Genomic DNA, 26,382 nt, shown 5'->3' with positions numbered 1-26,382 from the left:
TGTGACAGGCACGACAACTACATTCGAAACAAAATCAGTCCTACAGCAATAGCTCGATTTACATATAACGCCCTTGTGCAGCTGCACCGATAGTTGAAGCTTTAGATGACCTATAACTTCCCGGCGACCATCGATTTTTAAATAAACGCCTATACATACGGGGATCTATATTATTACATGGAAAAGATTCAAAATTAAATTGGGAAAAGTATCCCAATTTTTCTCTAACCTTTTTAACTTGGCAAGTTGGAGGTCTTAAAGGTCAAGGCCCTTGTACAGTTGTATACGTATTCAGTAAGCTCTATTAATGGATTACTGACTACAGAAGACGTTTTTTAGGGAGAGAAGGAAGAAAGAGGAACACACTACGAGAAATACAGTTTATGCTAACATTGCACTTATAAGATATGCTAATATTAGGGCTATTATTTATTTATTGTATATCGAACTTATAAAATAGTGAGTATACGCGGCTCTTCGTGGCTACCTATACTAGTTTCTATTTGAACTACTTACCAGGTCGGTGGATTTCGGCGTTATTTCGAAACCATTTGATTTCGGCGGGGGGTTTCGACTGGCCGACAAGACATGACAGCTGTATTGTCTCCTGTTGCTTCACTTCGACGGGACTGTTGTTCAGGTAATTGGCAATCTCAATAGTTTTCGGCGGTACTGCACACATATGACGAAATTTACAAGCAAACGAAGTGATTAGCAAGCAAATAGACAAAAGATATCTTCAGCATCGTGACCCACTTTATTATATAATTATGTCGTTAGCAAAATTTTTTTCGTACTATTCGCACTGCAGCGTTACAGTCATCGACGGTGCTGCAGGAGACAGGACCCGTCCAAACAGTTACTAAACCTAATGGGAGCTTTTCTGTCTGTAAGCATGGCAGGTGGCTGGTCAGACAGCTGCGCTACACTGCGCTATAGTAAAGAACAGCCTTCATCGGGTTGTCGGACTCTGTGCGATGTTGATATGTGCTGGCTAGCGTGACAGGCGTTGTCCGGCGTGACACTACTTGTAGTGGTGTATTAGTAGTATCGGCAACAAGGTCGGTTTTTTAGCGGCTCGCCGTTACCACCGACAGTTCAACAACAAGGACCATTCCGATCAACGGAAGAAAAACGATGGGAAAGCTTGGTGACAAATAATTTCTTGATTATCCTACCCATCTCTGCAACCCGTCGGAATCTCTGTCTTCAGCTGCTTCTCCAAGCCCTCGCTTCCTTCGTCCCCGCTTGCCTCTCCTCTGAGTCCCAACTAAGTCCATGTCCGCGGAGTTCACGTCCGCGTAACTTTCCCTCTAAAACACTTTCGGATTGTTGTCACCGCCCCAGTTTCCCCATGGTCCTATAAACGAGCTGAGCATTAACCGCAGAAAGTAGAATGGCCCGGCAGGCACTGCTCTACCCAAGCGCGGTACGACACCAACACTACCCGAAGCTGCTAGTGAATCGATGGGTTAAGACCTAATCAAGCACTTTTGAGCTCTAGGAGATCCCCCAAAACACGAACCTGGCACAGCCGCACCCATTCTCAGTAGATGTTCACATCAAAACAAAAACGAGATCCTAGCAAGACAACGAGCCGCATTTGAAAGACCCAAAAGAGATCAGGTGGCTCGCACAGGTGTCGCTTCAGGGGCGCTCACACAATCGGATACGCAGACTTACAAGAATATACAAACCGTTGGTCTCTGCGAGAAGCGATTCACTGACGTACAAAAGAAGAACGCTAAAAGACTATCAGAATTATAAGTTTGTTCGCCTAGGGAATGGCCCAGCATAACTCATCTTATTCTGCTCACTTGCGCTTTTGGCCTTTTTGGTCCACGTAGAACAAGGCGTAGAAGAACCGCTCCTAGACACGTAGATGCATACACACGTATCTGTATCGGTCTTTATTGCTGCTGACGGATTGCTAGTACGGGTACTAGCCGTAAGAATAGCAGCCGTGCGAGCAGTGGCAGTGTTAGGAAAAGGAGCAGTGGTAGTAGCAAAGCAGTTATTCCAAAGGAAAAAACTGCTTGCCTCAAGATCCTTTTTGATACAAAGACAATAAGATACACAAGCGGAATAGAGAAAGGCTATGTCTTGCCTTCACTGTCTCCCTTACAGAGCGGGGCCAAGTGATGGAAGCATACACAAAAAATAAGATGCTATCTGCAAAAGCAGACATGGCTTTCGTCATCTCGTCAACAACAGAAGTAGTGGCATCTCGCTCCAAAAAGCACCAATAACACCAGCTTATATGGCAGAAGGCAGATTCTTAAATGGTTACCTATGCATGTCTCCATAATGTTAAACTCAGACATCAGGCAATGAATGGTTACTACGTGCGCAAAGGGGAACCGAGAATAGCCTTTGTTGTACACGCGTATAATGAAAACGTCACAGCTCGTCGCCGCGAGGCGGCGATTAACTCAGGAGAGGAATTACACTCCCATGTGCCCCAAAGGCGTCGCAGTCTCTTTCTGGCGCGGGTGGCGCCGGTAGCAGCGCCGTCGTGGCTGCTCTCCTTATGAATATTAGAAAGCACGTCAGGATGGCATAGATAACATGCCAGCTTAGAATATTGACAAGACAAAGGTTGTTTTACGGAGAACGGACTAGGCCTAACAAAAGATGAAGATCCCGGGGGAACATAAAGCGCATTATTAGCGAACTCAAAGCGTAAGCGAAGACTAAAGGGATAGGAAAGGGGGAGACAACATCGCGCGAATGAAGATAGAGTCCAGCTAGGCAATGATGAGGAGAAACGCACAAATATGGCATTGTTCTACCGGTGCTGCCTATATATGCGAATATATACAAGCAATGTTAGGACCGTATTACCCAGACTAAGACCGCGTCATGCTGGAAGCAGAAGCTTTCTTAAAAGCTTCTCTAACATTGCCACCAATAAAGATAAGCGTCGTGAATCGGTTGCTCAGAAGTGTCCCCAAAGTGCTCGTTGTTTTTTATTGAAAACGCTTTTCAAGGTCTTCACCTGCCAATAGAGCTGTTTCTATTCCTTCTACTGGACAATTTCGTTACGATGTTCCCTCACCAACTAGGGCCGTACGTATTGAAACTAAGTAACATTGTCAACAAATGATGGCTGCATGTCTGGAATCTCATGTGCATCACTAATCGCGGTTCGTTAAAGTTTTTATTTGTTGTATGAAAGCTAAGGAAGGGAAGTGGGTGTGAAGGGCGGAGAGAAACCTTAAGTACGCACTCTTTGAGGTTGCTGCCGCTACAAAGAAGAACTCGCTGTCTTGGTGTCGGCGGTTTCCCCTCATCTTCATTGCGGCTGGCAGGTAACCGTAGCAGCGGTAGCGGCTGACCCATCTACTGAACGGAACCTATTCCCAATTTCCTTTCCACAACTTCCCTATTCTCCCTCCTCTATTTTAGGCCACCTCCATTGCTTCTTGAAGCTGCTAGCGCCATGTACCTAATTTAAAACTCAGGCTAATATTTAGATGGAGAATGGAAAGGTTTACAGAACTCCACCAATGCAAAAAGTTTGCGAACGAGGAAATCGGGCCGCTTGCTTGCTTTTCTGCATTATACTTACTACCCAGTTTAAAAGTGGAAATTACGTAGGTTTATGAAAACCCTGACTGGTACTTTACTCTAACTACTTACTGACAGGAAACGGGAAAGGCAGACCCAATCTTCTTCAATGGGGAAAGAAAAAGAAGAGACCAGGAAAAGGCTTTGAGAGTTTTTTTATAACTCATCCATCGTGAGCCACCGTGTTTCCTCCTGCCTCGATTTCCATGTTTCTACTAATATTGCTGAATTCCTGATGTCTTCCGTCGCGTCTTTCTTATTCTTAACTTCAACTATAGTCCAGTAAAGGACGTGTTCAATCTTATCGCTGCTAAACTTACAAAACAATTGTTTCATTGATTTATGAGATTATTCGTGATATCGTAAACCTTAAAGAAGCCGTTCAGAATTGAGCTTGCAAATGAGGACTAGCTGCTACTCGTAGCTATTTTAAAAGCCAGAAATACAAACTACCCTATTACATGGTGAAGTACGTAGTGTCGGAAAAATGTTAATTTTTTTTTTCTATTGTTGGCATATTATATCAATGCTCACCAAAAAAAAGAAAAGGGGGAGATCGAAGGTTTTATTATAAAAAAAGGTGCATGGTAAACTAAGTCGCCTATATTGGAGTCTATCCTTTAGAAATTATGCGTCAAATGGCCCTCAACAAAAAGTACAAAGCTTTCGCGCTTTATACATACCCCCAATGTTGGCAGCTACTTTACGGTTGCTTGATTTGCAAGATGGAACGCCGTCGACAACCACTTTAAAAATCAGAGCCCCTTTTATAGAGTCAGATCTGTAAGATATGCTGCCGACTTGGAAAGCCGTGAAACAAACCACATGTGCACGCATGGCTCGCACGTGCAAAAAACAGGAACCCGTGCTGGTAGCTAGCTATACAGCATTGTTCTGGCATTACTCCGACGCAGTCAAGATACGAAATTCAAATTGTGGTTCTTCTCAGCAAAACGAATGAAATAAGAACTAACCAGTCCTCTAAAAACTAGAGTTTTGTCTAGTTTTTTTTTCGCTCTCTCCTTCTTCAATTCCTAAGGGAAACCAATAAATAAGAAAACCAACGGAAGCCAATTTAAAATCTGGGTCAGCTTCCGCCTGCGGCCTAAAACGAAGAAGTCGGCAAGTCCATCGATCGAGTTAGTGGACGACTAACCCAATCTTGTTGAGTAGGGGAAGAGGGGGGGGGGGGGGTAGTTGTCAGGATTGTTGGTTGGCTTGATGACTCGCTCTGTCTCAATATTGCTTCAGATAGACTAACTCACCCCATCCAAAAATTTACAGGGACAATTGTCAAGCCAGTAGAAGTTTAGATTTAGCCCTGACATAAACTGAAAGAAGATAACCTATTGAATAATAGGATGAATAGAAAATGTCCCTTAGCCTGCCACCTATTCTATGGCGATTTTCTAGTTACGTGAGGCCGTTTTGTCATTACTTCTCGAATTGTAAATACTACTATGCATTACTAATCAGCCAAGTGCAACACAAATGGCAATAGGGGCCATAGAGTACTTACATAGAACGGTGAGCTTTGCATTGGCCCAAATTGCTCTACTATTGCCCTTTGGAGCCACCTGACATTGGTATTCACCGTCATCGTCTACTGTTGCGTTTACCACGAGCAGGTTATGTTCGCCGCGGCGCGCTTTACCCGTCATCGAATAGCGCTCGTAACCGGGGACTGCCCGATCGTACCCTGTAAAAAGCAGAAATTCACACACATTAACAATACACAGAGATTAATAAAAAATAATATATCGTTTTTTTTTTTCAATATTAACTATCCTATTGAGGAATCAAGGCTATCGCAAATCTGTACCATACATCTAGTGCCCCAAAGTGCTTTGCTACTGTTTCTTTTCCCACCAGGTCAATTTTTGCTCATATGTTTACATTCAATTGTATACTAACATAAATATTAACTTGGCACAAAGATCTAACTGGTAAATGTATTTGGAAATATTCGTTGCAACTTTAGCAAGAAGAATTATATGAAATTCGTTGGCGGCAGGATTTTCCTGCAAGTTGATAGTTTAAGGCTATAATACTGACTACTTTCACTTAAACATGAATTACTCTCGTAGGTGCTTAGGAGTTCCTAATGGCATAATGTGTTTTTCGTGTCCATCAATAATTTCAGGTTGCATACAGGCCTACGTGGTACCCAAAAGCGAATATGCAGCTGTTGTGCTAGATAGAGCTTATCGTTAATTCGATGGATAGATCACCATAAAAGTACAATTGCATTCAATAATAACAAATGGAAGTCACACATACACTCACATACAAATCTCAACCTTTAAAAGAAGCAGCTCAACTACCTGGGCACCTTTTACCTTGTTATTCCGCCGCTTGCCTCTCGGTCTTCTCGACCTAATCCCCTATCGTGAAAAAGGACAAGTTCGGCTATGAAAGACGACGACTTCTATAGCTTCTGCTAAGGGCCCGACGCTTCGGTTGTATCCTCACCGAGTGACGCATAAGTTACTCCTCGTATGGATAGTTCAGCGTGGAAGGAAGCTATAACGCTGCATCATGGCAAGCTAATAATTTATAGAACAGGTGGTGCGGCAATGGTGACGAACCGCCTGGGATCTGAACGCTACCGAAACGACGCACAAGAACTTTGAAGGCGTTCAAGTCACGGCAAAAGGAGCCACAGCAGCCGCAATGGAAATAAGTGGAATAGAACTCGTCACCATTGTCATCGTTTTCATTAAAATATAGAAGGATCGTTGCTGCTACCACCTCGTCAAGCGCTTCAGAAGAAGGTACCTTGTAGAGACTGCGGGAGACCCGGAGAAGATGGCGGCAGCAACCGAGGTTTGGCGGCGCGCCGCTTCACGACTCGCTCTAAGCGGCTCACTCGCTACTTGTCCGTCTGCCAGGTTGACTTATATCGCGCGAAAAAGTCTTTTCCCTTAATCTCCGTTAAGACGCTCTGTCTAGTCCCATCTAGTCATGTGAAACCGTCTATGGGACGCTTCATGTCTTATATCATTCGGTCCTACTTTCGTACACAGATTCACCGGCCACCTCGGCCTATAGACAACGAGCACTCATGGCATATACAACAACATGCCTCACCAAAGTCGACGTTTACATGATCTAAAAGAAACGCAGAAGTTCTCTACCGGTGCTGCTACCCCTCCTCATCTGTCATCGAGCGACTTCGGACGCTTGCGCCTGAGTCAACGCCCGCTGCAGCTTGACTTGACTTTGAAGATTATAGCTCAAAGATGATAAATTTAAAAAAAGCCGTCCTTACAACTACGCAATATAAGCTTCTTTCAAGTTTTCTTCTGGAAGTTGTAGCTTTCGTTTTAATATATGCCAGCTTTATTTGGCAACCACATGTTCAAGTGTACTCATCAGTAAATAAATGCTTAAATGTACATGTTTTAAAACTCACGTTTTTATGAAATTCGTCATTCGATACAAATGTCGCGGGAGAAAAGCGTCAGCGAATATGTAGATATACTCCTGTCTCGTTTGCTGCCGTAGAAATAAATAAATTGTTTTCTCACTGGAAAACGGAAATTCTGACTGCTATTCTCTGATAAAATGGGTGAGCTGATACACTTGACAAGTCGTTGAAGCTCGAAGTTTATTACGGGTCGGGATTTTTCAAATAAAGCTATATATTTTGCTTTGTCGAACGTTGGGCTCTCTATTTACTGGGTTTAAGCCATTCACGTTATGCTTTCATCATGTATTACGCACCTAAACTGCGTAGATATATGAATACCTCATCGTCTCGTTACCTAGTTATTATTTTAGACGCTTCTGTTTTATATTCCATTGTTTATTGCAAAAGACTATATATATATATATATATATATATATATATATATATATATAATGGGAAGGTTAATCTCGTAAATATAGATGTATACGAGATTAGCCTTCTGTCTGCTAATCACTCTAAACTCTTGCTTGCTTTCTAAAAATCCCAGGTGCATCGACCAACGTGTAATTTGATGTAAGTGATAATAAGGCTTCACGTAGTGAGTGTAAGGTCAAAACGCATTTTTTTTGTTTAATAGGACTCTATCTCAATGTACGTCTAGGCAGGATAACTGGCAGGATGCTTGCATAATGGATGCAGGGCATATTCGACTTAGGGTTCCGAGCTAAGATCAGAAACGGAAATAACTTTCAGTGGGAGCAACGTCCAGGTTAGGAAGCTAAGCGGTACTTGCTGGACTTGAATTTGGGGCTTTGGCAGGTATAGTAAAGCTAGTGAATGCACAGCAACTAGGGGGAGCCAGGTGAATTATCGGCGACAGAAAGAAGGCAAAACGGTTTTGCAGAAACTTGGGCCTTAGAGACTGCGCAAACCATCTTACAGCTTCCCATTGTCGACCAAATAAATACCTCCTCGGTTCGCTACGCCACTGTCGTTACCCTGTTGTTGGCAAAAGGGACGGGATAGGCGGTCGAAGGGAAAGGAACCAACGAGGATGCCAGCGAGGATGTGGGTTGTCTGCGAGTCAGATCTCGACAAAACAATTGCATGCACTGTAGACGGAACGTAAAACGCCGCACATTGCACGTACAACCTGCAAGGAGGCTTACATATCCAAACGACAATGACAGTTTTATAAGAACGCAGAGTACAAGAACAGGCAAGGGGCTGCGGAAGGATAGCGGGTAGTGAAAGGATAGAGAGGAAAACTAGGACGACGAGGCCAACAGCAAGGGCAGTTGACGAATTGAATCAGGCTATCACTATTTCAGTGATTGTCGTCGCTGCCGCTGCGATTATTTCTGTTCCAACGTAACCACAAGGTTCATACTATACAGGCACATACGTACGTACACACGTCTGTATGGGTTGCGTACCCACAATAGCCCTAGCGGCAGTACTACGAGTAGTAGAACTATCTGGCAGAATGCATACAGATGCATGTGAGGATGCTTACGTGTCACGCCGAGTTGGCTAGCTGTACAGCTGCGCATTTTACGCTCTTTCTATGGCATAATGGGTGTTGCCGCTTCCGCCGCCGATACACCTACTATTGCCGACCCTATAAACTCACCGTAGTAATCCTAAAGGCAACAAAGGCCGCTTGCCGGAAGTTGCAGCCGCATGCGAACCAGCAGTAGTAGACTACCTAGAAACGCACGTAATTCCATCTATTGACTTCTAGTGCCGTAGTTGTCGCCGTCGTCGTTTAAGTAAATACACTGCTGGACCTACAATTCGGTTGAGACCGCTGCAGCACCTAGTCGTGTATCGTAATAGTAGAGGTGGTTCTCGTAGTAGTTTAGCCCTGAGTGGGTGCTCCCGCATTATAGAGCACCTTATGCCCCACTTTCCACCTCTCGCCCTCTTGAGCAGTAGCAGCAGTGTAAACAACCATCGGAGGAATTGTATAATCAGCCTACGACGGTTTAGCCTTACAAGGGCCAGGACGAGCAGAAGCGACCTTAGTAAGGGTTAAACGTGAAGTGCAGATGTAATGAAAGCGTCATTTACCCTACCGACTAACAGATATATAGTGAGAGAGAGAGAGAGAGAGAGAGAGAAAAAGTCGACAGCGCTGTCACGATATAGTGACGATAAACTGCGCGTTTTAGTAGTAAGGTAACGTATGAAGAACAATGTGAACGACGGAGTTGCGATGGCTTGCCTCCAGTGGACATTGGCGTTCAATGTTAGTAATGATATACTCATCCCTGCTAATATTCGGGATCCGGGCATAGACATACTTCGTTTTGTGCTGGAAAGGGCTAGCTGCCTAAAGTAATGTCTGACGGCGGTGCTGGAGGTAAAACTCGAAACATTTAGCAATGCGATGAAAGAAAAAAAAAGCTAGATTTCATAAAATGAATTCGCTCTTTATTGTATCCTTTAGCGTGTGGTTTTTAATCCTGCTAGATCAAAATCATCCGTCACTGTCAGTCCTCTTTTTGGTGTCTTCTATATTTGATCCAACACAGAGCCTGTTTTTGTCTTATCATTCTCCGTTTAGCTATTATCGATGGCCTTAACTGGATGCCACTTTAGCCTTTTTCAACAGATTTAGCTCTGAAAGCAAAGTTGCCAGTGCGATCGGGGACTGAAAATTATTTAGTTCTAAGATCTTCATAGTGTTTTTCTTACTAGTTAATTCTTCCCGCGTGCAATATTTGAATATTTTTGTTAAATTTCCTGCAGTCGTTCGTAGTAATGGTGACATGATGATGTCCACGATTACATGTTGTTTCACTTTGATCCCGTCTGCTTTCTCCTTATTGATAGAATCACTTGAATGGGCTCGGCTCTTTAATTGGAACCTTTTCAATTAGAATAACGGAGCAAACAATAGAATTCCCTCGAGCGTACCGAGATAAACATAGTTTTTTTATGCCTACAGGTGTACTACTTGTAATATTCGCCGTGTTTACCGTACACAATATATGGAAGTACACACATTTATATTTCTATGTATATAAACTATTTATGTGTGTTTGCTTAAATATACGCGTTTTAATGTGAGATGACGGCGTAAATTACAGAATTGTCGCATTATGATTCGGGATTATTAGGATGGAACTGAGCGCGGGTCTGAATGAGTGGGCGGGTGGGTAGGCGGCCACACCGATAGACAGACAGACGGACAGAAGACAACGTGCTACATCCGTTGACTACAGGACGCGGGGGTTTCGTAGAGGATGGGCTTCATCAAGCGTGACATTATCATTTCTCGCATCAGCTACGAATTCGTGCACGTGCAACCTATAGGAGCAGCAGTCGCACAAAAACGGAATAAACACAAGCGGAGAAAAGCCATCATGCCTTCAGTGCTCTAATAAATAAAGCGCTTAATCAGTGAGAGTAATAAATTATCAGAGCAACACGAAGCGCAACAACTTACAAGGGGCATCCGCTAGACATGCATGGGAAAAGAGATCAACTTTCTCAGCCTTTTGTCAATCTTCCATTACGCCCTTACAACCAGATCCGGCAGGCTTTGAATTTGAATAACTTCTAAACTACCGACCACTAAGAGAAATATGACTGATAGATACTCCAGTTTTTTTACGAGTGAAAATCGATGAGTTCTCTCCAATGAGCTCCGGGAGGAAAAAATCTTTTTTAGCTTCAAAAATCAACACTTAATGGTCAAGTTTTTTTCTCAAAGGGCTCGGTGCTGCGGAAATTCATCGAGGATTGGTGAAGACATTAGCTAAGAAGGCCTTAGTAAGTTATCTCAAGCGAGGCCTAAGATGTGTAACTGCGTATCATGAACTCTATTTATGTGATCTACCTACACAGGCAGTAGCCATTTGTTTTACTATATATGTATAACAAAACAAGATTCAATAGCTGATTTGGGCGTCGATTACACATATCATTTTGTGTCAACACTAAACTGGGCCTGTTTAGGCAACAGCTGCTCATGAGGAAATTTAATGAGGCGAAACAATTATGTCACTGGAAATTAATTTAGTTTGATTTAAAATAAATAAAGATCACAAAATAAACACCTAGTTACTTACACGTGCACACATATATTTGTGCTGGATTGTTAACAGTTGAAAACAAAGTCAACCTCGGGAATTTTAATTACTTTTAAACCGCACAAACACCTTCGGCTCATCTTCGCCGTGAATCTACCCATACGAAACGTAATTTAATCCATGATCGGAGCTTAACAGATAACACGTTAATTCCGCGTGTATAGACAGTAAGCCAAAATGATGCAATGATGCCTCGTATTGTTTATATGCGGCTTTAAAAACTATCAAACTGTTTCTGATGGGATGCGCAGCGGGGCAGATAGGATCAATCGAGCTACCGAACTGTAAGAGTTACATACAATCCAATTAATAATGAGGCGTGACTTAGAACGCCAGTAGTAGCAACACTTACAAGCATCTCGTCGCTGGGTCTTGCGCTTTCATATCCGAAGCGAAGATGAGCAACAGCAGCGGAAGGGGGCATGGAAATGAAGAATCTGCTGAGTGGCAATCAGGAATCCACAAAGTCGCTATTGCAGCAGCGGCAGTCGCAGTGGTAGGAACAACAGCGAGGTTAGCGGCATAATGTTGGACACCGAAACACGAAAGCGACAGTGCGTCATGCTGGGATGTGGCGGTGTTTGTTGAGTCGGTGTTGGCCGAACGAATGGATGGACAGGCGAATAGAACTAGCCAGAGAACGAGCTCTCCTAAGTGAACACTTATTATTACTATTTTATAGTTGGGTCGCTGCTGCTGTTGTAAAGTAAAGGCGGTGCCAATGGTGAATGGAGGCGGTTCACGTGCCAGCGATCGTTGTAGTAAGTGTTCTGCTTCTCCCAGCTGCTCACCGCTTACGAACGACCATATACAACCAAAACAGCACAAAGTCCAACATCATACACGTACAAAACTAAAGTAGTGATAATTGTCTGTCTGTATTTCTAACGAGACTCTGATGGACTTCATGGTAAAGTAATAAAAACATGTTGAGATACTATCAAGATGAGTTTTACTTGGAGTGCCGATAACAACATAAGTATGTTAGGACCACTGATCCGCAAACAACTATCGATGTGTTACTTCTACGTACACGTGCAGGAGTTATATTAACCTGTATCGCCTTGCGCCGCTATGTTTGATCAGTTACTTTAAGAACTGCTATGCTTTCATAAATAACTGTATCTACAGTTTAATACTCGAAACATGCGATAAATTACCTGGTAACTCTGTATTTCGATTTTTTAAAAAAGCATTTTTTACTAATGACTGAAATCTGAAAATGCTCACACTGCAAAGTTGTATAGAAAATAGTTATTAGACGCATATATAATAAGTCGACAGACCATCAAGTAAATATGCGATCTTCGAAAACTAGTATTACGTCCTAATCTATGCTACGACTCGTCGAAAAATAAATCTGCTCCGCGAGAAAAACTAGGAAAAGTTGCAATCAGTCTTACAATTGTCGTTCGGCCAATGTTAATGGATCAGCACATGCTTCGCGTAATGAAAAAGTAGCGATGCTTTAATAACGTCGACTACTTAAAATTACGTCGTTTGAAGGACAGTCACGAAATAGAGCATCTTTAATAGCTTAAGGAACATCATGTAATGACAACAATACATACATATATGTAGTATATAGTAGGTGCATAACTATAGAACAATGACTGTAGCTGATGTGTAGCATTGAGCATCTGGGAGCTTGGATCACCGACAAGAGGCTCTAATAGGCATCATGATGACTCTGCTGGCGTGGCGAACTAACGCGTACGCCTCGACAAACTTACCGGCAACTTCGGGAAGCAACGTACACAAGAAGGCAAGCACTAAACACCGCCTACGGCGTCGACGACTTTTACGACTGTGTTCATTTTTGACGCTACGAAAGAACAGGGCGTAAGGCAATTGGTGGCGCTTACTTGTGCTTGTGCCGTTGGTCGGAATCGGGATCCGAGGCGTCGGGTCACACCGTGGCCGGGTAGCTTCGTAGCTAGGCCAATTGTGTGAGGCCACCAACTGGCTTGAGTTTGGCAACACGAGCTGGCATCGTTACCCCGGTCATTGCTGTCACCAACCACCGAAAGCCAACTGATTACCGCTAGGAGCATAAGAACATGGACAAAATGAAGATATAGTCAAAGAAGAAAGGAGAACGAAACTCAAACAAAAGAAAAACGAGCTCACAGATGACCAGCAGGGGTCATGTCATCTGCTCCCGTTGTCCACTGCTGCGAACATGGCTGCTGCCAACTAACTACCACCAGTTACAGTCGGTGTGAAACAACAGGACGAACAAGCAGACAACGGCAACGAAGAAAATGAAGGACCAGGTTCAAAATGAGGCAGAGGTACAACACAAAAGCAGAAATACAAGAAGCAGCAGCAGCTTTATGTGCTGTTTGGTGCTCTCCAGTCCCCGTCCTTCCCTCACTGGGTTTTTCGTACCGCGAGTGTAGGCTTCTAGTGATTGTTGTTGTTGTCGTCGTCGTCATCGTCATGCTCTAGCACAACGTTGCATGTGTTGGCCTCTGTGTATGTGCTCCATACCGGCGTGAACATCCAAACAATTAAAATTACACGTGTGAACATGCAAAGCAGCAACAGCGAATGGGCCCAGCGTTTTGCATCTTAGAAGAAGAAAACAGCGAGTAGAAAGAAGAAGTCAGGTAGAATGAATGCATGAAAACGTGATATAGGCAGAATAGTCGTGGACGCCACCTTAGCAATATGTGTGTTTACGTGCGCACGTGTCTTATAGACATCCGGAAAACCAAAACGAAATAGAGATCAGAAGCCAGACGACAGCAAATCTAAAGAAGCGTAACCACAAATAATGTCAACTGAGAAGTCCGTCTTTGCCGTCCAGTCGTTTCGTCAGTTTTTTCGTTGTCCTCTCATTTGTAAGAGGTTTTAAATTTTTCTTGTATATATATATATATATATATATATATATATAAACGATGTGAGGCACCCTAAAACGGCCGCGAAAAATGAAAATGGGCCCGGAGGCTGACGAAGGACATATAGAGGGCGCACGTGTCATTTTAGTAGTATTTTTGTCTGTTTGTTTGTTTGACTGTGTATGTGCGAGACAGACAGGAAAAATACGCTCACAACATCAGCATCTGGGTTAGCGTCCACATCCGCATTTACCTGCCCTTTCCCCGTTTCACGGCATAGCTATTATATATTATGTATTATTTCTCCCTTAAATCATATTTTTACAGTTGCACTGCTGTTAGAGTATCAAGCATACTACTGATACGAATGTTTGTTCCTATCTCCAGGCTCAATTTGGATGATTGCGAACGACATGTCCTTCCAGCTGAGACTTGCACTTTATAACACACACGGTTACGCTGTGTTACATAGCGGCTTTAACGCTATTGTGAAGAAAAAAAGCTTGGTAATTATTGATTGAAAATGAGTACAGCAAGATTTCTGTTAACAGATATGCATTTCAGTCGCGTACCAGTCTCTAATGAATCGTCACTTATCCGTCGGGAAGCGTACTAAATTTGGACTACGTCTAAACCGAACGAACCCTAGTTTTCCGCATCATCCAACTGCAAAAATAAATCTTACGGTCTACGTAGATGCACACGGTCACAGAGACACATGCGCCGACAGACACAGCCATATTTGGTGTAGCCTTCCTAGCAAACGCAATCATTAGCCGACATTGCTCGACAATCACAGCGTAAAGTAGGAAAATAACGAGTGACCAAATCGAGAAGGAAGGGTCCAGCGTTGTTATTACAACATTTCACTTAACAGGTATCTAATGAGACTAGCACAACAAATATATCGGTTCATTTTCTTTCTCTCCATTTATGTCGGACGACAGAGATTTACGGTAACTTCTCGAGTGAACCCAAATAAAACTGATGATACAGGCGAGCAGCCACGACTAAGTTGGATAGAAAACAACTTAAATGAGAAAGCTTTGTTTCCACTGACGCAGGCTCCCTGCTTGACAGATATGGCTATTACAGACGTATCAGTAGCAATAGTTAATAGAATATATCATCCTTTAGAGCTTTAACTCTTCGTATAGAGCTTCATAGGAATATGAAACATCTCTTGCTACATCGACAATGACTTGGCGTGATTAGAAGGGTCGCAGTTTATCAGAACGGAACCTGTTTCTGCAGTGCAAGACGACGGTAAACGTTTATGAAACACCAATGCTATGTCGTTATGTGACAACGTCTATAGAAATTAACGATTACTCGTCTGCGACTCACGGACTCTACATCATCATCCTCGTGGTTCGTCGCCTTGCTTCGAATACAGTCCAGACGAGATGCGCTTTAAAAAATGGCATGGCGGCCGAGGGAAACAGTATCAACTGTTGTATTATCATAAGTAGCAGGACAACTTCACTAGCGCCGACTTCACTCCTGTTGTCGACAGACCCTTAGCCTAAGCCGATGTAATACAGAACATCCATAAATAAATTTGACTCAAATCTGCTTCCTCATTCAGTATACCAACGCCATTGAAACAACGCAAGCCATTGCCACTGAGCATTGATAGCACGTGTACAAAAACGCAAAAATAGCATCGACTGCATTTATGCTGTTTCCAGTGAGGACTTGTAACCGATGTTGAAGTCCTCTCTATTTTATTACTTTTCCGTCTGCAGCTTACATGATTGTGTCAGTGTTGTACTTCGTAATGGTGTTAACCAAGCTCTGATATATCTTGAGCTGGAACACGATCACGGTATGTTGAAATGTTCGAGACTGCTAGCACTTAGTTGTTAGAACGCATTTTCTGTTAATTATTTTTGGTCATTGTAGCTAATCACTACTGCGACTGTTATTACTATGTCGCAACTACGGGAATAGCACAATTTCCTCTTTGCGTATTTGAAGCATGCAAGTTTCCCCTGTTATACGTACAGCTGTGTATTTTAATATGATTATTATGCCCAATTAGTTGTGACAACATTAGCACAGCGCGTGCATACGTGCAGACGTACATTTATGTCAGACATCGGTCGACAACCATTTTCGCATTAGGTGATTCTCCCTGTCTGCGTCTTGTTGTTCATGATGTGCGTTATTTTGACAAATAGGTGTCATGATTTGTTTCGACGCGAGCAATGTTGGTCCCATAATAATGTCGACTGCACTACCAATGGCCTCTTTACGTAGCCAAGCCTACAAGACACACTAGGGCCGCCTTGTTTTGACAGGTCAAAGCTGATGTCCACCCAGAAACAAGCATATTTAGAGGGAAGTTAAATGTGCCGATTCGTTTCGAAGGACCTTCAAATAAATCGTTCTGTACTGCTCACCAGACGCCTCGATAACATTGAAGTACTTCTCTATTATGCAATAGTTTGTGCAAGGTTTCCACAATTCAACGATAATTTCTATTATAAGTTATCCGATTAAATGGAAAATTACTTATTCGTCCCAAATTAAACATATTTCAAAATGATGTTGTCCGTTTCTTTCTTTCTTTGTAACGAATATATTTTGTATTAGCCTATCACTGATTTATGACGATCTGACGCTTTCAAAAAACATCAGAAATTTGAACAGACGGACGCCCTAGGAAAGCAGAAACTGTTGCGCTCTCCCAAGCAATTACGATATACGATAATAACAGCGAAACGAAAATAATCTGGTCTCTTTAGTGATGTGCTTTTTTTTATCGATACTGCTGCCTTTAGCGGATAGATATATATGTATATATAGTCTACCTTGCTCGACATCGACGGAGCCTCCATCTGTTCCTCTGACGTTGTTTTTAGCGGGCAATCACGCGACAGCCAAAAGGGGAAAGATCCGTTTGGTCGTCACTCCATGATAACGTAAAAACGACAGCAGCCACGGTAGCAAGGACGGAAGGAAACTAAAAATTGAAATGAGCAACAAGACATCCAACGAGAGGGCACACATTTCCCAAACGCCACGCTGACTGTCACCACTGCTAATTCGGCCTTTTAACAGTGTTGGTCAGTGCCATGGCCTATCTAACGTTTGTGGCCCGTTGCTACTGCTCTTCCTACAGACAGAATGGACATTGAGGCTCGAGTGCTTCTGCCATAGCTTTTAACGGCGCCGATACGTTAAGAAGACGTTTGTTACTGTTGTGTCTTGCGTTCGGTCTGTTTTCGGTATTCAGCTGCGGCCAGTACATGTATTATACATTCAGTCTGTGTATTTCATCGAGCTGGGTCGTAACAACAGATAAACATTCTGTGTTCTGCACAGATAAATCCGGAAAAGCGAGCGGAGATACAATAAAGCAGTAACAGCAATAGCACCAGGACGACTTTAGTTCTATCCGATTATACTTATTTTTGCATTTGTTGCTTTCATAAATTTGCCAAGTAATCTTTGTCATATTCCTCTTTCAACTAGCACTCGTTCGTTTTGGCGACCATCCGTGTACGTAACGTCCCTCTCAATTCAGAACGCACGCCCGACAGGCATTTTCACGTTTCGATTTAATTACCTGTCTACGACTTCTGTTACTCGTATTGCTGCAACATATGACAGTCGTACTCTACATGCCTTTCATTAATATCAATATCACTATTATAATGAATCGCCTCGACTTCTGCGTCCGGAATCACCGTTAGGCCGCATCGCATCCAACAGCCCTGATACTACCGCTATCCGATCATTGCTATCATCAAACGAGACGGATAAGTGCAAATAAATTGATACCTAACTTTATTACGGCGGTGCCACCGCCGTCGTCGATTTTTGTTGCCATCATCCTCGTTTTACGCGCAATGATGACAATAATGATGGCAGCGCTGCAGAGGAAAGACCGCTGATTCTGCTGCTGTTATTGTAACCGGCGATGCCGAAGCTAAAACTTGCGCTTGTCCGGCAGCCAGCCATGACGCTGCCGTAACAGCGTCGGCGTCAAGCCCGTCACACCACCCACGGAAATATCTGCTGATCGACAGCAATACCACGAGTGCTGCGAGTGATCTGCTGGCTGTTAGCTAGCTGGGCTCGCGCTGTCTCCGATGTTGTCGCCGTTTACTGAGACACCGAAATTTTCTTTCCCGTGTGATCTTCTCATTTTCGTCGTTTTTTCACCAGCTGCTGCTGATGCGGCTGACTGAGGGAAGTTGCAACGTGGACTAGCAACCAGCCGTGCAACCAAAGGGAACAAGCTAGTAAGTACGCTAACGAAAATTGCCGTTGTAAAGCAACAACGGTTTCGTTTTCGGAGGCAGATCGACTCGTGTCGTCGCTGTCGCTAGCGTTGTTGCTGCGGATGGTGATGATGCTCAAAATGACCGTTCTACTGCTTTCTTACAGTCCACCTGCTTTTAGTGATACACACAGACGCTGTTAAGTGGCACGCGAGGTAATGTGATTTGGTGACGCCGCGACCCTGTGCAACGACTCGTGTTGTCGTATCGGTTATCCTCGGCGACGTAACTTGCCGATTGGACCGTCGCTGATATGGTCAACCAGCCGCAAAACCGCCTGACCATAGCTGGCAGTACCGTTGTTGTAATTGTCAACGCGCTAAATCCGATGTTGCGAAGTGAGTCCTACTTCCTACATATGTGTATGTATACATACAGGACGCTGCTGTACTGCTATAGTGGTTTGGATTCATTAACCTGAAACGCGGTACAAAAGGAGACGCTGCCTTATACTAATACCACTTGCCACATCCGTTTTAATTAGCCCGTCTGCTAAACGTCGAATTCAATAACAAATTCGACAACACAACAAATATATACGGGTACCGTACACGATTATTTGAAAGATTATGGCGTGAGACGACGACAAAGATGCTTTTAAGATCCTTTTTTTTTATTTCGATTCCATATCCTGGCAGTGTTGGATGCAGCCGTCATGCCGCAGGACTCCGTTTCCTACGAGCTATAACACCAAAAGGACATAAGTGGGCACGCGTAGAACGTCAACTCAATGATTCCGTTAGCTTTACTGCGTATATTTTTGTGTCAGTGCTATCCAAAAAAAATTGCACACAAAACGTACGTCCGAAAAGTTTTTTTTTTTTCTCATTTTGCATTTACAAGTACTTTTTGTACAAACCACTTGATCATCCACATAGACGGATGGGCAATTAATAGGTCGATTAGAGACAAAAGTTACGCAAACGTTTCATTAGTAGGTCTCAGGTCCGACTATGCCAACTGTTCTCATAAAAAATTCTTTGCAAATTTAAGGTGTGACATGTATCGTTGCGATACGATCTACCCCCAGTCGGGATGCGGTGGAGTACCCTTCATTGCATTTCTACTGAGTCATTGGTCTTCTGTTGTAATCAAACTCTTTCTCGCTTAACCGCTTACAGCGTGAATGTAGCGTTAGGAGTTATTCATGCAGCAAAAATATATATGCCTTATAATAGTTCATCATGTACATGCCAGGACAGACGTTTGCTTCGAAAGCGAGAGAAGGATATAAACATGCAGGCAGTACGGCAACGCCGTCCGCGCACATGTACTCGCACACATACGCTCGAAGCTATACAAATGCCACTCGCCGACTGCAAATTTCATCTTTATCTCGTACAATGCACTTCTAGTGTAAATATACGTAAACGAAATAAGCGATGAGAACGAATGATGAAAGAGCAAAGTTGGCCACCAATTTTCTATCCCCCCGCCCGTTTTCCTCAAATCCCCCATCTAACGGTTATCCCACTTCGAACGCTCTTGTCGAATATGCGCTTCTATGCGCCGCTCATACGCATCTAGCAGGCTGACACGAACGAATAGGGCAACGGTGAAATCGAGTTCGTTGGGTAAACATCATTGCATCAGGGTAGTCAACATGATGGCGGTAGCCCTCGATTGGTACAGGTGGCTGGGGCAGCGTTATGAGTAGAACAACCGGCAACTCGTCGCTCGGAAGCCACTCTGCCGCCGCCGTCGCAGACGCAGCATCACGGTGATTTAATGCAAATGCGGCGGAGGCAACGCACAGCTCCCGGATTGCAGATTCTCACCGGCCAGTTGGAGGGGCACGACGACGAGGAGACGAAATACAAACAAACAGGCAGTGTTAGTCTGCGGCAATAGACAGGGTCCTTTGCTCCGAATAGTGTTGATCGTGGCAGCGACAGACAGCGGGGTTTTTCGACGACAGCTGCATGATTAGCGGCAGATTAAATGTATCAAAGTAAGCACTGGCGTTTTCTCATCGATGATTCACAGGACCATGGTAGTATTGTGGTGAGAAGCATATCGTCGTCACCTGCTTGCCTGCTATACACTATGTAAAACGACTCGATGATGTCGTATGGCTGATCTCTATGTGACCGTTGCAGGACGACGTAGTTGAACTATTCGATCACGTCATCTTCAAATACAACGCTCCCCTACCTTCCACTAAGCCATTTCTTGCTTTTCAATTCCGAGCTTTTTCCAACATTTTCCGTACAGAGTCCCTAGCAGTAGCTAGCACTATGATAGAAAAAGGAGATGCGTCCAGCAACAGCAGTAACGGCCATGCCGTCCTTCATTGTGTCCACAGAGAGATCCGACATAGCGTACGGACAAAAAACCACACCACCGGCAGCAGCAGCAGCGGCAGTCCCATCAGGACCATGAACAGCAGCGCCGCTATAGTGGTGGGGGCAGCAGGCGAAAAGAAGGTTAGCCAGAGGTCACAGCGTTGCTGGGGGCTGAGGTTGACACCTGGCCGGTTGCTCCACATTCCAGAGGAGTAAAGAAAATACAATAACTAAAAAACATGGCGGACGTATGTGGTGGCGGCATTGACCATGGCAGTGAATTCTGCGCGAACACGAGAAAGGGGAGCGGAAAGAAAATGAAGAAGAAGCTAGCTTGTGCTGCTGCCGCTACCGTTACCGCTCCCGGGCGTAGTGGTGGTATAGCACCGTCAGCCTGAGGAGAATGGCATAGACCGCTATAACATCCTATGGTGGCAGTAACGATGGAGCCACTGATGATAATGGCGATGAATTGGATTGAGCCGTTGCTGCTGCTACTGACAAAGTTGCTTGGTTTCGAATAAAAATGTAAATTTCAACTCTTTGCACTTGTTCCCGGTCCCACAAGCTCAGTCACCAGAACTACGTCCGTCGGAAGAGGTACGGAGGGAGGAAGTGGGGGTCGAAAAAAGAGAATCAAGTAGAAGGAAACAGGCATCTTCGGCGTCGCATTCTTCGTCTTCTTACAGACCGCCAACTATCGCAGAAAGGTTGAAAAACCTGCCTGGAAAGAGCGACAGGGGCGCACGCGCAGCCGCAAGAGTGCTGTAGTGCGGTCGGTGGGAATGTCTTCGAGCGCAATCCGCCACTGGAAACACTATGACTGGCGTTGAATTGCCGGAGTTTCTACATGACCGACAGCTTCCACTAGCAGCCACAAGCATTGTCGTCGTCACTAACACCGAGAACACAAATAGTAGTAGCCTGTTCTTCTATGTAGCGTCCGGACGAATGCACAGGCAAGTGGTTGAAAAGTCTAGGGTCAATCGGCCACCTCGATAAAAAAGTCATCCCCTTGATGTCAGCATTTGCTGCCCCACGAGCAATTCAGGCTCCAAATCTAGATGCTCCCTCTACGTGCGTATAAACGCTTGTAGGGCCGAGCGGCAAATCTTTCCTGTGACAGCTGGCTGTGTAGTTCACATAGGAAAGAGTTGTGCGCGCTTATGAACGTGTTTTGGCGTTTGCCGAAGTATACATTCGTATATGTCTGTGTGTGAGGCGGAGGCTGATATATGCGAATCGGTGTATGTATGCCTGTAAGTATATCGGTTTAACAGCGGATAACTCCGTATTACTATACATGCTTCAGTAAGAGGGAGTGAGGAAACTTCCTCAAACTAGAAATCACTCTAGAAGTACCTGCGCAATTGCCGCGGCCAACTAGTGTGATTTTGTCTGCTGTAACCGCTAGAGATTATAAAGTCTCGAGGAGCGAACCCCTTCATCGCCGCATAGCAAGAGGGAATGGAGTAAACTACATCGGAGTGCAAGGTAAAAAACGATGTATGAAGGAGGATCTCCTTTACTGCCCCAGTGCACTCGCCTTCTGGACTCACTCTAGGCTAGGCTTTGTCCCTATTTCAGCCGAGTCGGGGGCCGCTGACGTGCCCATCTCAGCATCCTCGAAGCTGAAATTGTACCCGTATGATCGTTTGACTGTATTTTTATGTCGCTCTGGTGCCACTGCTTTGGTTTGACTTCGTCCATCACCTCTATTGCGAGTAACGTTGAAAGGAAAGGAGATAGCAGAGGAGGAAACGAGAGGGGTAGTAATAGGAAGAGGAAAGAAAAGGACGATGGAGACTTCAGCGAAGACCGGGACCGTCTGCCCTTCGCGTTCACCTTCCATTCCGTCATATTCACTCACACACAACCATGCCCTGAGTACTATTGAAAACAGCAATGGTGAAGATCACATTTGACATCATCGATTCCTATGCTTTTAATATTCTATCTATTCCAGTGCGGGATGTCTAAGGAAGTTATACATACAGATAGAACGGTAGTCGTTAGAAAATATCTATACATCACATGAATAGCGCATGTGATCTTAAGTTCAACACAAATGTTTGTTCAACAATTTGAATTCGATGTAAACATTGAGTGCATCTGCCCGTAATAAAACATAAAATTTGGGCTGTTGTAGCCTCCACCTTAAAATTAGTGATCGTAAGAACAAAAAGCAGAGCAGTGCGGGGCTGATTCTTGACGCGAATACTTCTGTATAAGCGACTATCTAGTTGACCGCCTTCTTGTTCCATTATATATCCGCCTTTCTTCTGTTGGTGACTAACAAAGACGTTTGTTTCGCGTCACCTCTTTTTGGACCTCGTTCAGTAATAACAACAACAGTAACAACACGCGTTATCTGACCTCTGAACTTCAACCGACTCAGTTAGCGACAAGCAATTCTTCTGCAGCGTCTTACAGAACGTATTATGAACTAACATGCACCGACCTGTGCGCTAGGTCATCAACTTATTTTACTATAATGAGCGTCTACAATGGAGTTTACTTCTAGCAATTTGTTTTTCTTGCTTGGCTCCGTAGTGGGGCTTCAATTATTGTCAACTTACTATGTTGTTCAGTCGGTGTATGTCAGCTTGGTACATATGCTTTGAACGCATCCATTACCAGGGGACTACTCTGTTTTATTGTTAAGGGTCAGTATATACTGCCTGCTGTCACCTTTGGCACGCTGTAAGTAGTTAGCTACCCTTCAGCCTGAGCGACGGCGGCCGCTCTGATTACAGCGGTGACAGCAGCAGGTGTTGTGTATTAGGAAAAAGAACAAAATTCCGCTTGAGAAAGCCAAAGCAGGCAGCTGGCCTGCCAGCAAGCTAGGAAGAAGCATGCAGAAACATCTAAAGATTGAACGAAGAATATGATTACACGCAAGCGCAAGACAGAAGTATCGTTACTAGGAACTTCGCCTCGATACGGTGAGATGAGACATCGCAGCTCAAAGCTCGAAGCGTCATTCCAGCCGCGCATTGCCAACCAACCAAGGCGGCCGCCCGGCAACGGCGAGATGAGACAGAAGACGATGCCACCTTGCCGCTCCGCTCATCGAGCTCATCAGAGTCCGCGGCGACGAATTTTCGACCAGGCTAGATTCTGTTGCCTTTTCAGTCTTTCACTGTTTTCGTGGATAAGCAAAGCGGTCACTGCGCTGCATCACAATCAGCATGAACAGCGTCTTCTGCGATAGCAGCGGCAGCAGTAACGACCACCGATTACTTCGCTGTACCAAAGTTCCCACGAGACTTCGGTACCAATTTTACGCGACGTTTTTCAAACGATTTTCTTGACCTACCTGAAATCTATATGCCTTAAAGAGGTTGCATCTACTTCCTGGTGAACAAATAACCATGTGAATCAGTCTTAAATACCCTATCGTATAACAAACGCTTATACTACTCATTTAAAAACTGCTAGGAGTAATTTGAGAAAAATATTTTTTACCCTAAACTACATTCTAAACTAAATTTAGTGTTGTTTTTTATCGAATCAAAGTAAAACATGATAAAATTGATAGCGTTTGTCTAGTTCATGTATGGTATCGGCCCGCTTAACTCAGCATTGCCGGTTATAATCAGAGGTCTAATGCAAGCAAACCCAACATGTCAAGTAAGCTTCTTCCGCGCTATTCTTGCTAAATGCAACAAACATATCTAGTCCAACACCAAGAATTAGTTCTAACTCCAGTGTTAACGAACTGTATGGTGATTATATTAGCATTTTCTGTACGTCATATCTTACAAGACCAGACGCCAGAGCAAAAGTTTTCGTTTCGGCTCGAGCCCCATCCTTTTATCCTGTACGGCACCTTCTTAACCGTACGTCTGGCGCCTCAAAGAATCTATCCAATGGTTTACGGCAACCAGCTATGTCAACAATCTTGCTTTAATTTATCCTTCGCGTTCGTTGTATACAAACGTGAGGACAACAGGCTTCATTCTCACGAGCAACGCGCCGCTACGTCGGCCACTAGATGGTAGAAGCGACGGCGGCAATGACACTCCAAGGCTTCGATGGCAGCGACAGTTCAGCTCAGTGCGCTATCGAGTGCTATCTATTCGCTCTACACGTACAGCAGCTATCTGATGCTGCGCAAGTTGGCTTATTTACGAGATAAACATTCATTCGGTCAGTTAAGCTCCTGCAGAATCGGTCAGCCCGTTGACAGTAGACGCTGGCCGGGCAGAGACCATCGAGTGGCAAGTCGTTTCCTTCTGTCTCCGCGGGAGCACTGACAGAGAAAAAGCACAGAGCGATACAGAGTGAAACGGGAGGGGTAGAGGGAGGGTAGCCGCCAGTAGCGGTAGAAGTGACACCTAGTGCTAGACGCGTACCCGCAGGTCGAAAGAAAACCGCGCCCTATCGGCATATGTGCCTTCTGCTTGACGGGGTCAGATCGTCTCGGTTTCACTGACGCGCGTTAGCTAGCGAAGCATTTTCAAAAAGAGAAAGACTCAGAAGAAGACAGTGTTGAATGGTAACGCGCTAACCTGAACTAGACACAACGCATGATCATGGGAATGCTTACGTAGGCATTCATATAATAGAGATTAGGAGATCATGAAGTGGAGGGGCTTGTTAGCCGGCGATTATTGCAAAGCTATGGTGTACAGCCACTGTAGCTACCAGGGCTTCATGATGAGGGTGACGATGAATACGGCACATCTGTGTTTCTTTCATACACCTCTGGCGCGGACCAAGTGATAGCGAGGCGGTCATCTGATGATGAATACGTGCGACAGGGGTATAGCCCTGTGTGTTTATGGGAACCGGCTGGCTAAGAGTCTTACGGTACGCTTGCGCCTATTCAGAATGAAGTCGAATTTGGCCCGTCGTCGCCTGTGGTCATTTACAGCACAAAAGATCAGTCCGTCTCTAGCCACGAGGTTGAAAGGAGCTATCGAGCGATACCACTAGAATCCACTTTACGATTCGAGGTACCACTTTAATTTCAGCTAGTATGCGAGTAATTCCCTGCTAAGTACAAATAATTATAATGTCCAATGTAAGCTAGTTATCATAAACCAAATACTACTTCCAGCTGAATCCTGATAAAACAAAGAAATGATAATTTTCTCAAAGTGAATAGATAACCTATGTGACTACCTAATGTGTACGTCTGTGTGTGTTCGTGAGTCTATAGGGTAAATGGCCTACGCATGCATATCTACAACATATATACAGACAAACATAAATTCATGAACACTGATAGATGTCATCTTTAGCTTTTTCAACAGACGAGTTTTCCTAAAATTTGCTGGCATGCCTGAGCCTAATCAGTCTTTCACAGACTCAGGATATATACATATATATAATATCAGGAAAGTATTTTAAACCAAAACTAAGGCAAAGATTTTCATATTTTAAAATAACATTGCCAAACGAAATATATGCCATTTTGACTAATAGCCTTCTACTGTTTTTTTTTTTTTTTACTAACACCATAGCCCAAAGAGACTTGGCAACTCTATCCATTTACTTTTGAAACATATTAAAAGCCCTTTCTATGAAGCCTGTTCTATATGTATAAGCACCGTTAGTTTCTGTTTCGTTGCAAACCTCAGAGTTATCTTGGTAATAACTATCTGGGCTTTTGAAAAACGATCTTCTTCCTACTGTGGATTCCTTTCTTTCTTTATGTATGTCGTTAACGGTACTGTGTTACGTCTAGCTCAAAATAATATTCATATTCCGGCTTTTCATCAAAAGCAAAAGGCTGGTCCCTGTTCCTTTGACAGTGGGTGTTACTTTAAAAGTCCTAAAAAAGCTAGATAAATTAATTGTTGTACTTAAGTTATTTGGATTGTAATAGCTCTTTCCACCAGAATCTACTATAGCAGTTAATCCAAATGT

At 44.0% G+C, this 26,382-nt stretch overlaps 1 protein-coding gene and 1 long non-coding RNA gene across 27 annotated transcripts in view; one reads left to right on the top strand and one right to left on the bottom strand.

Moving 5' to 3' along the window:
- Positions 1-26,382, bottom strand: part of LOC111249008 (nephrin-like) — a 226,991-nt gene that overhangs the window by 46,072 nt on the left and 154,537 nt on the right. For 16 of the 18 annotated variants that reach the window (XR_015327500.1, XR_015327499.1, XR_015327501.1 and 13 more), the window contains 2 exons: positions 5,090-5,269; positions 517-672 (listed from right to left, as the gene is read on the bottom strand). Coding sequence is in view for 12 of the 18 variants with exons in the window: in XM_022802241.2 (XP_022657976.1) it covers positions 517-672; positions 5,090-5,269 (336 nt within the window). In the remaining 6 variants the exon portion in view is untranslated. Of the gene's footprint in view, positions 1-516; positions 673-5,089; positions 5,270-11,434; positions 11,518-12,947; positions 13,094-26,382 lie in introns of those variants that run through there. The other 2 variants (XM_086988787.1, XM_086988788.1) reach the window with 2 other exon arrangements.
- The window catches only part of LOC147756317 (uncharacterized), a 102,695-nt gene that overhangs the window by 31,627 nt on the left and 44,686 nt on the right, over positions 1-26,382 (top strand). For 4 of the 9 annotated variants that reach the window (XR_015327506.1, XR_015327515.1, XR_015327508.1 and 1 more), the window contains exon 2: positions 5,714-6,984. The exons of 4 other annotated variants lie outside the window; for them this stretch is intronic. This is a non-coding gene — a long non-coding RNA (uncharacterized LOC147756317). Of the gene's footprint in view, positions 1-519; positions 641-5,713; positions 6,985-26,382 lie in introns of those variants that run through there. One more of the 9 variants, XR_015327509.1, reaches the window with a different exon arrangement.

This window comes from Varroa destructor, unplaced genomic scaffold, assembly GCF_002443255.2.
Source record: "Varroa destructor unplaced genomic scaffold, Vdes_3.0 BEIS01000004.1, whole genome shotgun sequence".
Classification (NCBI taxonomy): Eukaryota; Metazoa; Arthropoda; class Arachnida; order Mesostigmata; family Varroidae; genus Varroa; species Varroa destructor.
The sequence above is the reverse complement of the archived record's forward strand: the minus strand, read 5'-3'. Positions and strand labels throughout refer to the sequence as shown.